The following is a 14,821-nucleotide window of genomic DNA, read 5'->3' as shown; positions in this document are numbered from 1 at the left end:
CTGGCAGAGCTGGAAGAGCTGTTAGCTCTCAAGGAATTGCTGAGATCTTCCTACAGGTAGGGGAAAGATTGCAGTCCTACTCCCACAGCAGTGTTTGGTGGCAAAGAAAAGAGAGCACCTGTTCCACATGGAAGGTTTGGGGGGCAAGTCGCCCAGAACTTCTTAAATGCAGGAAAAAGAGCTGCTCGTTGTGACCTTAAGAGCCAGAACCAGTAGCAATGGGACAAAATTAAACTGAAAGCACACTGGTTTCAGAAAAATTTCTCAAAAGTACATAGAAAAAGAAATCTACCAACTAGAAATGTGCAGGATACAGATCCTGCAAGCCAGATTCCAGGAGACTGGATTTTTTTTTTCCCTCTAACTCCATGCCCAGTTACTTTATCTGTTTTTACAGTGTCCTAAAAAATCACTTGGTTTTAAAAGGCAATTTTACAATCAGCCTCCTATAGAAGTAGAAAAGAACATACCTGATGGACTTGAATCTGGATCACAAACAGAAACAGTTCTAGGGGTGTTTGTAGTTCAGTTGCAACAGCAATTTGGAAGCAAGCTGGTGATGGACCCCAGGATCAAGGTGGCTGCTTTATTTATTTGTGATCCCTGCATAGCATGGTTTTGGAGCTCTACCCCGACTACCAGAGCTGTGGACTTGTGTCTTGTCCCAGGCCGTGGCTGCTCAGCCTTTACTCTAACAGCCTTTAGTCCAGAATCCCGATTTGGATGAGGAAAATGTTTTGCCCCCACCTCAGAATCACAGAATTGATTCTGTGATTTCACACCTCAGCAGCGTGAAACCTCCTGCGCTACTGGGGCTGATGCCAAGTCCTGTCCTGCTCCCCCGGGATGCAGCCACAGTGTGCCCCAGCCACTTGCAGGTCTTAAGAACATGAAGCAAAGCTTAAACAGCTCCCCAGAGCTGAGCAAGGACTGCTTCCTGCTGCACGGACCTGCAGAGAACTGAACTTTACCACCTTTACCTGTTGGCACACTGAGCACAACGTTCTGTTTTCTGATGAGTGACCGAGGCAGCACACAACTGGTGAAATTTGGCCTTTTACTAAGGAACTGTTACTAATTCTGATGGATACACAGACCAGCGTAGCAAAAGGCACTATCAGCACGTTAGGGCTCTTATCAGCAAGCTCAGCCCTGTAACCGGACCCCTGCTGAACCCAAACCATTCAGGGGGTACAGTTACCACCTACCGTTTCCTCTTTCAGGAAATTTCCATGTCAGGCTGCTCCTACTGTTACAGTGGAAACTGAAAACTATCCTGCAGACTCCTGTACACATGCTGAACTAGGAATTTGCTACGAAAAAGCCTCCATGGGACTCCAGAGGGTGTCTTTTTACTGTCAGAGTGAAAACCTAGAAGAAAGCACCCGCGTGCAGCCTTCTAGCCTTCTCCTCTCTCCCGTACCTGTTGAGTGCCATGGTAACAGTTGCTCCTTGCTGCATCTCCTGAGATGCTGCCACTGCTGCTTCTGCTAACGATGCCACTGCCTGCGTGGCCTCCGATGCCTGCGTCGTCTGGATGGTCATCTCACCCCCCTGTAGCGTTGCCCAGTTCTGCTCCACCTACAGAGGAAGAAAAAGAAGAAAGGTCCCAGGATATGAAGCCATCCTGTGAAACGAGGGAGTCAGATAGTTTTGAGAAGTCTTCGGAGAACCCTGCACGTACTCTGACTCTCTCCCAGAGACTCTGACAGGGAAAACAGCTGCTATTCTGCACACGTTCAATCTTCAAACGAGAATTTTAGTTCTCGTGCACGTGGAAGATGCCCCCCTAAACATCTGTGAAGCACCTCACGCTCCCACAAACCCCTTTTATTCAGCCATGCCCACCAGAACATGGGACAGCGGTCAGATCACTGCCTGCCAGGCACTTTTTAAAAGCAGCCACACTGCTGTGGTGCTGGAAGCTCAGCACAGATCACCATCCCACAGGGAAAAGGGCTGCACATGCCTCCCTGTTCCCATTTGTCTGCGCCCATCCCATCATTTTGGGGAACCACGTTCCCATTTAGGATTTATTTGTGCTGGACTTGGCTGAAGCTCACCTAAAGATCACAACTGGAACTTGTTTTGCTGCAGTAATGCACTTAATAAATGAAAATGGCCATCCCCAACTGCTTCACTCTCCTGTGCCCACAGCTGACCCTGAAAGGATCCAAAGCAGGGAGGAAGCAGCAACAGGGCGTTGAGACAAGGTGAAAAGAAGCCAAGTTAAGAGAAGGCAAAGTCTTTTAGGCAAGAAGGAACCAAGTCTGAGTGCCTCGAGAGGAAGAAGTCGCAGATGGGAGGGATCTCAAGAGAGTTGGACAGTTTGTGCTGCTCCCTAGCCAGGCTGAAACAAAGCAAAGCGAGCCCGAGCAGGGAAAGGCACCCTTCCTTCCCAGCACCATGAAGCAGGAAAACATCCATATATTCTGCAAATACCTGTATGCATTCAGCAGTCAGCTGAATGAATCAGCACCCTGCAAAACGCCTAGGCTGTTTCAAAACAGGGAAGGAGTAAGGCCTGGAAAGGGAGGAGGAATTGTCCGGGCCCTTCTCTGCACCAACACAAAAGTTGGGCGGCTGAGATCGTAGCAAGTATCCCTGTTCCGTGTTGCTCTGCATCCTATAAACACCTCTGCTTACTCAGAGGTGACTCACATCTCCATTCAGCATGACAGCAAGGCAGAAACATCCTTAGATGTGCTGCTAATAGGTTGTGAATTAAGCTGCACACAGCAATCCCAGCCATTCACCAATGAAAAAAACTTTAGTATCTTTATTTCATTCAGTATCTTTTAAACATTTCATTTACAGGAGGACCTAGGTGCCTGCACTCCTTTCATTTCTGTTTGTCCCTCTGAAAATGTTTCTTCCAGGTGTCAAGACATTTGAAGACGGTTCTGAAAACCCTCAAAGTACTTCAAGGTCACAGCCAGGCTGCTTCCCTTTGCTTCCCAGCTGGAAACAGGGTCTTGTGCAGAACAAAGCTGTTCTGTGCTGCCACCTGTCGCCCTGAAAGCCTCCCTTGCACAGAGCTGACCAGACCCCACTGCTCCTGCACAGACCGTCCGCAGCCAGGCAGCCTGGCACGCAGCAAAGGGGCAGAAAGCTGCCTGCAGCCTCAGGGATTTACAGGGGAGTTAGTGGGAAAAAAAAAAGCTAAAAAAAAAAAAAAAGTCTCCTCGTGGTCTTTAAACTTTTATTAACGTGATTTAAAAAAAAAAAGAAGTGGAAAAAATAAACGCATGCAAGTTTGAGAGGTCAGATTTGAGGGCTGAAGTGGTCTGGTGGAGTCCTCAACTGAAGCTTTGCCCAGTTTTAGAGCACTGGAAGAAGCTTTCACAGTACGTGGCACAGTACTGTGCTCCACGATACCTCATGCTGTCTCAAATATAACGTGCATTTATGAAGCTCTCTCCGGTATTCACTTGCAAACCTCTCTAAAAGCTGCAGAAGAAGAGTCCCATTTTGTCCAGAGATCAGTAGCTGAAGAATCACACCATTTGCCCACAGCCATGCAATGTCCTCTGCTAACCACAGCCTCAGGATACCCCAGGCGTCACCCCCAACCCTGAAGTGGCAAAGCTCAGGATCTGGAGCACACGTGAAACAATTATCCCAAACAAATGCAGAAACGTGGATTTGTGTAGCTAAGTCTCTATCTGCTAGAGCAGATCTCCCAGAATTAATGTACAGGACATTAAAACGGGATGAAATTCAGAACTGAGGCTTCTGCCCTAATTGTTTGTGTGCTCCTGAGTCAAAACGACAACAGCTCAGCACTTTGTATGTGAAATTTCATATGGTTTCGTATATTTTAACCACGAACACTGCAGGGTTGGTGTTTTTTTTGTGACTTAACTGTGACAAATATTTCACTTTGTCAAATACTTTGTCAAAAACCCTTACCTCTCCGTCGGTCACTGCGGAGTAATTGACTTGTGCGACGGTGACCGTGGTAGGCAACTCGGAGGCATCAGCCAGCGTGGCAACTGTAGCACCGGTGCCAACCTGCAGGAGCCAACAAGATGCAGCTGAAGACGTTTGTTATTGCAGGGAAACGTCCATATCATTCAGACAAAGCGACAGGCAAACGCTCTCAGGTTACAAGGCACGGCATCTACAGAGAATAGTGGTGGGCAGAGCTCACGGAAAATCCTGAGCTGTCTCCAAGGGGAAAAAATAACATGTTAAAGCAGTGTCAGCCTGCAGCAGCTTCAAGAGTGGGGACAGGGCACAGAAACAAGCTTTGCACAGCCCTTGTGCTGTTCTCTAACCACAGACCCTCACTGGTTTCCTAGCCTCGTAAAGAACTGCTGCAGGATACCACTGCCTTTTTCAGGTGTGAGCAGGGTGCACAGGTGGAACCAGCACGTTTCTCCCACCCCATGGATGTCGTGTTAAAAAAAAAAAAAAAAAAGGCAAAATCTGGGAGATGTGCAGCTTTGTTTCTAAGCAGAATTAAACCTGTAGGTGCTAGAAAGTCGATGGGATCTCAGGTGCATGGTACCTAGGAGAACACTATCAAAAGGAAAATGTCTGTTAGCGGGTGAGCAAACAGCCAGCTTGGCAGCTCTGCTGGGCCTTGGGGGAGCAGAAGGCTGGGCCAATTCACTGAAAAGCTTTCATTTGAAAAGCAAACAAGAAAACAAAAGCAAAACAAAAATAAAGTCCACGTCCTGAGCTGCAGGAAGCTGCCGCCCCACACGGAGAAGGGAATACAGCAGCAGCAACTTCTGCTCTGAATCCCCTAAAGCAGTCTAACAAACATCCTTCCCTCAGGGGGCAGAAGAATTACTATATTTATATCTTACAGGCTTCAGGTGTAAGAGCAGGGGATACAGAAGCACCTAATGCCGTGGATTAAGACAGATTTCATGCCATTAAAGAAAGGCAGTCCCATCATGTTTCCTCCTGTCACTTCATCCTGTGGCCACCACAGGTTCTGTGTGGCCACGTGAGCCGTGTCTCTGTTTGTGAACAGGGATAGGAGCAGGTGCGAGCAACAAAGTTGTGTTTTTGCAGTAGAGAATTACTTCTCTGTATTCCAAGGTAGTTGTGTAGTCATAATAAGGAGAAGTGCTAAGTAGATAAGTGGACAGTAGAAGGCCTCACTGTTCCAAAATAAAGTAGAAGCTTGAGGAAAACAGGCTGAGCAGTGTGAGAACAGTAAAACAAAGATCCCAAGTTCTCAAAACATAAGAAAGGAGAAAGTAAAGGGTTGAAAAGAAGAAAAATTGCACATATCTGGTATAGAGGAGCATCGAGTAGCTTGTGAACCTGCAGTACTCAGCCAGGCATCGGGTAATAGGGAATAAAAGGTTATGATTTATTTACTAAAACGCGCTCCTGATTGGCAGGATGCCCACCACTGCAATCGTGAATAAAATAGCTTCACAGAAGATCCTGTCTGAAGAAAATTATTTGAGATGTTTCTCACAGCAGAGAAGAGAGAGGATGGGACTTCTCCTTTGAGCAGGAGCGCTGGCTTAACAAGCCAAAGGGCTGAGACATTGATAAAGAGAATTCCTGATGGACAAGGCAAGCTACCAAAAGGAGGGGTTTGCTCTGAACCACCTCCTAGAGGCATGCGAGTTGATCCTGAGCCAGCCGTGCTGGGAATGCTGGAGGGCTTTGCTCACCTGGATGAGGGACACGGTGCCATCGGGGTTGCTGAAGGTTTGTACCACTGTCTGCGAGGGCACCAGGTGCGCGATGCTGTGCGTGGTCGTGGTCTGCTGCTGCGTCTGCTGGTCCTCGAAGGCGTAGAGCAGGTCCTCACGGCCGTGCTGCTTGTAGCAGTTCTTCACGATAGTCCGCAACGCCTGGGTCCACGACACCTGCCAGGAGAATCAGGAAGGAGTTGAGAGCCTGTAAAAACTTCCCTGAATCATTTCAATGCTGCTGCTGCTGTGATTTGCGTGCTTACCTTGACTGGGTGCTTTTCAATAAATCTTCAAACAAAAAATGCCCCCAGTACCTAATCCCTCCATCCCCAGGACTTAGAAACTACCCTAAGAACCACTGCATTTCTGTGCATGGACACAGAACGAGCACACTTGACCAAGGGAAAGGGCATATTTCTCAATCACATGTCTCTGCCTTTCAAGGAATCTTGAAGAATTGAGGCCAACACACAGAAAATCACCTCCACCTTGAAAGAGCTGAGGACACAGCGCCATTTGAGGACACGAAGCCATTTCCAGCCCCCAGACATCCCTCCCCACCCAACCAGATCTGCATCAGCGCTGCCCTCACACCCTGGTAGCCTCTTTTTGAGGGTCTCCTTGTGACAGGTTGGTGGCAACATCACCTGCGGAGGATCCGAAGCTGAAACTGATACCCAAAACCTTTTCACCCTTTCTCTCACATCTTTTTTTTTTCCTGGCTCCACCACACATCTTTGATCACTCCCATTAAGCACAAAGGCCCCTCAGGATGGGACAGGAACCCTTCGAGGGCTTCATGAGGCCACAAAACAGACTCTGCAGGAAATTAACTGCATGCTTGGAGAGTTGACTGGTCTTAGGCTGCTTCAGAAGGCCACAGAGATGACAGAGATGAGCAGATTATGCAGCTAGCATAGGGAAAGAAAAACATCTCCCACGAAAGCTGAAGGCAGACAGACCCGTGGGCTACCCACCCGCTGCTTCTGTTCCTCCGTGCGGACGTCGCTGCGGACGTTGGCCCACGGGATGTCCTCAGGCCACCAGATGGGCTTGCAGCTCTCCTTGCCCCAGCCCGGCTTGCCGCGACCCGTGGAGTATTTCAGCATCTCCGGGATGAAAGCTCGCAGCTGTGCCTGGAACGAAGCACATAAGATGGTGTTTAGGGACACAGTTCTGGTAGTTTGGAGATGCACAGTGCCAAGTTATTGCGTTTCCATTCCTGTTGGAACCACGAACGGGAAGAGGCCGGCGTGCCCAGGACAGACCAACAAATCCTGTGCCATCTTCTCCCGAGTCTCAGCTGAGAAGAGCTGACTAGATTATGGAACAGCAGAAATAAAATGAATCCAGCTAGAATAAGGCGAAACACACGCTGCATTAGCACATTTTTTGGTTCAAACGCTACCACGAAGAGAGCTAATCAACCTGAAAGGGGAAGAAAATGATTAGAACAATGCAGGACAGAAAAAAAACACAACATTCAGTGTCCCTACAGCTGCAAGAACTCTATTTGAGCTGCTGTACATTTTATGGGGATGTTTCAAAAAGGACAGAGCTTCAGGGAGCTTCTCCAGCTTAAAGACACTCTTACCTCTTCTTCCCTACCCCTGCAGAACATAACGCACACTGGACTGATTTTCTGAATCTGTTTTTAGCTTTTCCCCCAGCGGGGACACCTTTCAGCCCAGTTGTGCTTTTCCTTAGCACCCACAAACACCGGCCAGCTGCTGACTGCCTTTCCCATCAGGAGACCCTGCCTTAGAAAGAGAGATTTGGTGCAGCAAATTGAGCTGGCATTCCTTTGAATCATTAAAGGGTATATAAAAATCACACAGGGTGCTGTGGCACGTTTGGGTTTTGTCCTGGGCACTGCCTGGAGGTGCAGGAGGAGGTTGGTGCAGCTGTAGGGCTGAGCAGGGAGAGCACAAGTGCACACACCAAGATAAAATGTGTTAACTTCAGGCTAACTAGATGCATTTCTCAACGCCTCCCTGCTTCCCTTCGGAGCTTGCCATAAAGCCATTTGAGTTGTGCTGTCCTGGAGTGCAATATCTGTCGGAGGAACGGGAGGCTGCAGAGTTCCTGACCCTGCTAAATGCACCAAGAGCAGCAGCAGCTCTTCGAGGCCAGAGCCCAGCCCCAAGATGTGACGTTGGGCTCTGGTTTGCAAATCTAAGGAGAAAAACTGAAGTGTGTTTTGATAAAAAGCAAACGATTCATTTGAACGCATGACTTGCTGCTTGCACGGTTCGCAGCAGTGGCTAGGGACCTTAAAGGGAATAAAAATCCGGTTTACTCGTGGGTCTGGACATGATGTGTCTGCTGCCACCCTAAAAGAACCTCTGCTGCTCAGCAAAGCGGCTGCATTTCAGCCCTTCCATCATTTCTGAGCTAACAGCAAGCCCAGGAACGGGTCAGAGCCTGCTAGAGATGGAGCAGCCCCTCTGGAGCAGCCCCCACCACCCCATGGGCATCCTCAAGCAGCTCAGGGCCGGTGAACCAAACCCAAATTTATAAAAAGGGCAGAGAAAAGCCAGCAGCTCGCCTGTGCACAGGTCAACCACTGCGGTGCCTTCCCTTCCAACCCAGGACACAGCCTCCAGGTGGGTGAGGTTTGCTCGGCCCAACAAACCTGCTGATGGCATCGAGTCGCCCGGTGCAACAACGGTTAAACATCTTCCCAGAATCGCTGCCTGCAAGCCCTGCTCCTTGTTAACAGATGGATTAATTACTGGTCCCGGGGAGTTCAGCAGCTCCAGCGACTCAAGGCACTCGTTAAGGAGGGCTCGCCTTTAATCCGCCAGGGAGACAATCAGCAGCGACGCCCGCAGCCTGCTCCAGCGCCAGGACGTCTCTAATTAGTGCTGTAACGAGACCTCAGCCCGGCAGCTCGCAGGGGTGAGAGACAAAGACCCCGCGTGTCTCACCCTCTGCAGTCTGGGGGAGACACCTTTCCGCTGGCTGCAGCCACAAACCAGCCAAAAAGCAAGTTTCTTCCCCAAAAGCACGCAGCTCGCTCCTGTTTGCGCCTGGAAAAGGCTCCTGTCATCTCCAGCACCAAGAGAAACCGTAGGAGAGTCTCCTCGACTGCTGAAGTGCCCCCACCGACGCCCTGCACGGAGGGGTCTGCTCACAGATTTATTTATTTTTTGTGCAAATCTCCCTTTTTTTCCACCCTGAAAGTGTGGTCAGGTCATAAATAGGAATCGCTGAGGAGTTCTAAAGGGTCAGAGGGGTGCGTCTGGGGACCAGGCAGGATCACCACTGCTTGCTCTTGTTGGAAATGATGCAGGTTTTGAGCTGAAACACTGCAAAAGCAGGATTATTCTCTCATCCTGGGCTGTCTCCACTGCGAAACAGGGATGCTCTCCTTCCTCCACCCCACTGACCTGCAGGCATCGAGTATGATTTTTGAGGCCAAGACAAGCTTTGCTGGCTTGCGTAAGCGCCCTGAGAACCACAGGTGCGCGTTAGGTTAAGAAAAGTGAAATTAAAGAACAAAAAGAGTGAAAATTAAAGTGACATTAAGGAACAAAACGCCCCTTGAGAAAAGCACGGACAACTTCTCGTGCCTCTCAGCGAGAGCTGACCGATGCTCTGGCCTCAGCATCACCCCAGCTTCCTCCTTAATGCTATCAGAGAGCCACAGAGAACACCGAGGCTGAGTTTTTATACGAAGCTCAGCTCTGCCATGCCATGCACGTCGCCAAAGCCCGTAAAGCAACGAGTCACCTCTATAAAATGGCTCCAGGGGAAGAGCCCCGCCGCAACGCCTTGTTTTTTGCACAGCTGAGGTGGGTGATGCTCTTCACTCAGAAGCATCTCAGCTCAGCAGAGGCTTTATTTCCCTCTAGACCACCGAGGAGGCAGAGCAATTAACCAGGGAGCGATTTTCGCCTCCCATTTTGAGGAGCCAACGCCTCTGCCACCTGCCTGCAGCTGCTCAGAGACACCTCTGAATTGTGCTGCCCAATTTCTACCCGTAAATATTTTGGTTTTCCACGGGCTTTGTAGTATTTAGTCAAAAAAAAAGCTCATTTTTTGTTTGCAGATGAAGAGAATTCCATCAGCAGCTCCGGGAATCCAAATTCCTACAAAAACCAGCAGCATCTCCTTCCACGCACCAGGCTGCAGGGATTTGGGAGCCAGCATCCCCACCACCTCCTCTAACTGATGTATTTCAAACCCCATTGTGGCAAAAAAAAAAATAAAAGTTGACAGTATTGCAGCTTTATCACGCTCAGCTTCTCTGTGTTGTGATTCTATTTTAAAAGCCTGGCCCTGAGTCTGGCAAAGACTACGCAGCAGCTGGAGTCCTTCAGGAGCAAAATTGTCTCATACCCACCACTCGCACCATCCTTACTGCCTGAATTTTGCCAAGGAGGAACACCTGCTGTGCTGTGAAAACCCGAGCCTGTAGTCCTGTCAGTTAAATCTGCTGATCTGTCCTCAGACGGCCTGCGGGCGGCTCCAGGATCTGAGATTTATAAAGAAGACTTCCAAATTGTGAGGCTGCCCCCACCTCCAGCCAGCCTGGCCTTGGGCATCCCCAAGGATGGGGCACCACCAGCTCCTCACCACCCTCAGAATAAAGAATTTCTTCCTGATTTCTAATCTAAACCTACTTTCCTCCAGATTAAAGCCATTTCCCCTGCCCTCCAGACACAGAGTCCTTCCCCAGCCCTCCTGCAGCCCCTTCAGGCCCTGGCAGCCCTCTGGGAGTTCTCCCTGGAGCCTTCTCCCTGCTGAGCACCCCCAGCTCCTTCAGCCAGGCCCCACAGCAGAGGGGCTCCATCCCCTGAGCACCCTCCAGCACCCCAGATCCTTCTCCTCAGGGCTGCTCTCCACCCAGCCTGGATTTTTGTTTGGGATTGCCCCAACCAGGCCCACCTCGCCCTGTCCACAGCTTAGGAAAAGCCTTCACGAAGCTGTTTGGATTCAGATATTGGAAGGAAGAAGGCTATTCCTAACGGGGGGCTTGTTTTACCCTAACTCAGAACGGGAGGGCTTGAGATAAGAGGCTCCAAGTTGCTGAGCTGTTGCATCAGCAGGCTGCGTGCTTGATGACAGAGCGCCCTGGAAAAAATACAGAGGGGGGAGGAAAAAGGATTTCTGGTGTAACAGTTCTACAAGGAGCCTGGGAACGCAGGAGTGGTGCATCTGGGAGAGAAAAAAAAAGGAAGAAAAAAGCTCTGCCAGCAACTACTGCCTTAGATCGGAGAGCTGCTTCACACGTGGACACACAAAGCAACCAAACCCCAGGGGCAACGTGGCTTGGCCAAATCTTTGTGCAAGGTTTCCTGAAGAGCAAGGCTGTGTCACATATTTGCAAGAAAACAAAACAAAAAAAAAAACAAAAAAAAAAACACAAACCTGTTATTGTTATCTGAACAAGCAAAGTATTAGTGTTTTATTCAGAGATTTTAGGAGGGGAGGTTGCATGGCTGTGTCCGGAGGAAAAGCAGAGAACACTGAAGCACTCCCTAATGCTAAAATATTTAATTTCCAACTCTATCATAACAAATAAAGAATTTGTATTACAAACCCAGTGGAAGGGTTCTCTGAAGTGAGAGCTTGGCACTTGTATTGCTGCTTTGACAGCACGTGCAACGTTAACAGCCTGGGAGACCTTTTCATGGACCTGTTCATTCTTGCACATATTCCACACACTGCAAACCAGTTCCTTGGACATGTCACTGGTCTGCAAAAACAACTTCCTGACCTCATTCACCCACCTTCACTGCTCTTACTTCTTTCACTAGCAATGGCTCATTTCCTTGTTATTTCCTCAGAGCCCACACGCTGCGGGTGCAGGCACCTTCACTGCTCACACCACGTGGGGATGGCTTCCCCCTCCCTGAAAAAAATCCGCTGCGATGCCTCCATCTCCTTGTTTTTAAGTCCTAGGCTCTTCTGTTTAATTACTGCGATGACGAGGTGATAGAGAAACTTTTTGGTTGCTTATCTGAATGCCAGAACGCCGTACTGGTGCTTTTAAAGTAAAATCAGAGACCTCCAGAACAGCAGAGTGTTTTGGGAAACCATTAACCACCCAAACCAAGAGCTGCAGGTACCAGCCCAGTGGCTTTCAAAACTAGCAACTAAGTTTTGCCCTGCTTTGTCATGGATTAGGAACGTGATCTGTGATACCTTAAGGCACAGGAGCTTTTGTAAAACTGCATGAGAAAGTGTGAGTGTGTCTGATTATGCCCAAGCACAGGAGCTGGTGGTGTGACCAGCAGGTGATGGTTCTGCAGGGCACAGTGGAAATCAGCACATCTTTGCTGTCACACTGCTTGTACTTTGTCCCAAAGCCCCCAACCTTTCTATCTTGCTGCTGGCTTCCAGCATTTCAAGTGTATTATGATGCATCGTGCTGAGTTCAGGTCCTGCACCCCCAAGGGAAGGAGAATTCCCTGCAGGATCCCTCCCACACCAAGGAAGTTTCCCTCAAGGCCTCCTCTTTTTCTCCCCAGCAGTAAGGTTGGCAAGAGGCTGGACCTGGACAGAAAGGGAGTCCCCCAAATCCAGACAACTCCCTGGCTCCATCAGCAAGATCTCGAGGTTTGATGGGGAGTTAAGCAAATTAACAAGCTCTTCTCTGCTCCAGCCCACGGCAGGAAGAGGAGGATGGCAGGAATTAGAGCACACAAGAAACACCCAAGGAGGATGAGCCAAAATGGCACTGCAAAAGCCACCTCCCTGACCTCAGTGCCTAAAAATCACTGCGAAGCGCAGAACAAATAGCTTCCTGTTCACAGCACATGGGAGGTGAGAAGAACAGCTCAAAGGGGAATGCTCCCAGCAGCCTGACCTCGAGTCCTGACAAGCATCTCTACTGCTGCATGAAGAAAATAAGCACCAATAACAAAGCTTCTTCACGGCTAACTTCCATCTGAGCTGTCACAGCCCCTTGGGAAAGAAGAGATTAAGTGCATCCCCTGGGGATGTAGGCATAAGTTCACTGCAAGGTGCTAAATCTCTCTCTCTTTCTGGTTCTGCCAAGTTCCTGCCCCGTCTGCCTGCTTACCTGGGTCATCTTGTCCACTGAGACAGGAATGCCGTCGATGGTGAGGGGTGGCAGCTCCGAGTTAACCTCCTGAGGCGCGGGAGCGTGCTCCGCTAGCGCAGACTCCAGGTCTTCCAGAATCATGCTCTTGTACTTGCGGACCTGTGGGGAATCGTTAAGCTCAGGTAAACAAGGTAAGGAGCACCAGGAGAGGAGAGGGTGAGGAGGCAGGGCCAGCTGCCTTCCCCCGGGGGGGCTGCGGAGCAGAAGGAGCAAACAACGACACAGCTGGCAAGTAAAAACACCCAGTGGCCCCAAAGACTTGGCTGCATCAGAGAGCTGATGATGAAACGTCAAGTAACGCCGCCAAGTGGAAGGATTGACAGGATTTAAAGAAAAGTTCAGAAGCCAGGCTTCATACTCAGGATCTGCTCCATTTACTGCCTGGTCTGTGGCACTGATAGCTGAGCTGAGTTCAGAGACACGACACTACCTGTCCCCTCTGATTTTTAATCGAGGCTATTCAGCCCTGGTGAGGTGTGCTGGGCAGCAACACTGACAGAGAAGACAGGAGCTCAGTGCTAGATTCGTGTCCATACAACCTGAACTCCTACCTCCAGGGTCTTAGCATGACCTCCAGATCGCTGCCAGGCCTGCAAAGCTGCCTGGAGCTAGAATGAAAGCTGTGGGGAAGGTGAGCAATTTATGACACGACCTTTTTCCTAGAGACACCTACCACGTTTTCTAAGGGTGCAGCTCCAAATACTTTAAAGACGGGGTTGGGTTTGGAGGGTGAGATGCACAGAACGATGGCCTGCTGCCCCACTCTGGTGGTGTACTCGTCCAGCGTTGCCCGGAGCTTCCTGAAACAGAGGCACGGAGCAGTGAGCAGGGATCAGCTGCTGCTGGAAACACAAGCCCTGGCATTGTCAAGTCCCTTTCTTCATGTCCCCCATTGACAAACCAGGTGAGAAGCAGAGCCCCAGCTGGTCAGACAAGCCACACGGTGCTCCCGCAGGCCTGCTGTGCTCCCTGCAGCCCCACGGCAGCTCAGGTATCAATTATTCTCCCCGCTCTCCTTTTTTCCATTCATGCACAAAGTAAAGAGAAATCAGCAGAGCAGCAAAGCCAAGGACAGCGGGGGGCTGCGGATCCGCTCTGTCACTGGCTCAGTTCATCAGTGATACAGAAATTGTGAGGTAAAGAACATTTTAACAAAAGAGGACTGCAAACACAGGATATTTTACACTCGGCCCCATAACAGCACGTTGCAATTCCCCAGTACCAAAGCCCTACTCGAACCAGAACCGTAGGCACTCAACTGCCAACGACACAACAGGCAAGAACCAGAAATATTGCAACAGCTAAGCACAGGGAACCCACGTACTCCAACACCTGCCACATCAGCAGGTCCCCTTGGAATGAGCTCTCTGTAGGAAGAAAATGTTCCATCAGGCTTTCCTCCTCTTATTAACTTCCAAGCAACACAAGGGAACGTGTCAGAAACTTTGGCAGAACCTCGTTAAGCAGGGGAGAAGCAGCAGCTACCACCAGGTGACGTGAGCACGGCCATAAAATGACATCTTAGTTTCTGTCCTGGTCATTTCAGAGCCTGCTGCTAGCAGCAGACACGTTGCCAAAGAACCAGCACCAGCTCTGCAGAGATCCCAGAATCAGGCACCAACCTCCCACCTGCTGCACGCCGGTGCTTGGTGTTTACACAGACACGTTAAACTGGTGAGAGTGCACAGAAATTATGCGTTTTGTTGGTGTTTGTAAGAAAATGAAATTGCTGTGTGAAAGGAAAAGTAATTCTTTGGAGAGGAGTCCCTTTTAAAATAAATTGTTCCCATTTCAAGAGATGAAAAAACTCGCCCTCCAAAAACATTGCACAAACGTGGCTGAGTCAGCAGAGGTGGGGGAAGGAAAAATGAAATGATGCTACAAAAAGAAAGGGAGCCTGCTCCCAGGAAATACTATTTAATGCTAATCCTGCTGTATTTCTCTCCGTTTTGGTCACGTGCAAAGGGTGTTGTAGGACTCAGCAGGTGAATAAGCAGAATATAAGAAAACCAACTTAATTTCTCACCAGCTTTACAAGGAGGGGAAGAAAAAGGTGACTCTGGCCTTCACTACTTCA

At 49.5% G+C, this 14,821-nt stretch overlaps 1 protein-coding gene across 5 annotated transcripts in view; it reads right to left on the bottom strand.

The window, feature by feature from the left end:
• Window positions 1–14,821, bottom strand: part of NRF1 (nuclear respiratory factor 1) — a 54,112-nt gene that overhangs the window by 24,021 nt on the left and 15,270 nt on the right. For all 5 annotated transcript variants that reach the window (XM_032188818.1, XM_032188800.1, XM_032188826.1 and 2 more), the window contains 6 exons: window positions 13,418–13,544; window positions 12,703–12,843; window positions 6,647–6,805; window positions 5,646–5,843; window positions 3,913–4,014; window positions 1,424–1,581 (listed from right to left, as the gene is read on the bottom strand). In XM_032188818.1, coding sequence (XP_032044709.1) covers window positions 1,424–1,581; window positions 3,913–4,014; window positions 5,646–5,843; window positions 6,647–6,805; window positions 12,703–12,843; window positions 13,418–13,544 — 885 coding nt within the window. The remainder of the gene's footprint in view (window positions 1–1,423; window positions 1,582–3,912; window positions 4,015–5,645; window positions 5,844–6,646; window positions 6,806–12,702; window positions 12,844–13,417; window positions 13,545–14,821) is intronic.

This window comes from Aythya fuligula, chromosome 1, assembly GCF_009819795.1.
Source record: "Aythya fuligula isolate bAytFul2 chromosome 1, bAytFul2.pri, whole genome shotgun sequence".
Classification (NCBI taxonomy): Eukaryota; Metazoa; Chordata; class Aves; order Anseriformes; family Anatidae; genus Aythya; species Aythya fuligula.
Note: the sequence above shows the minus strand (reverse complement) of the source record. Positions and strands in the feature narration are given on the sequence as shown.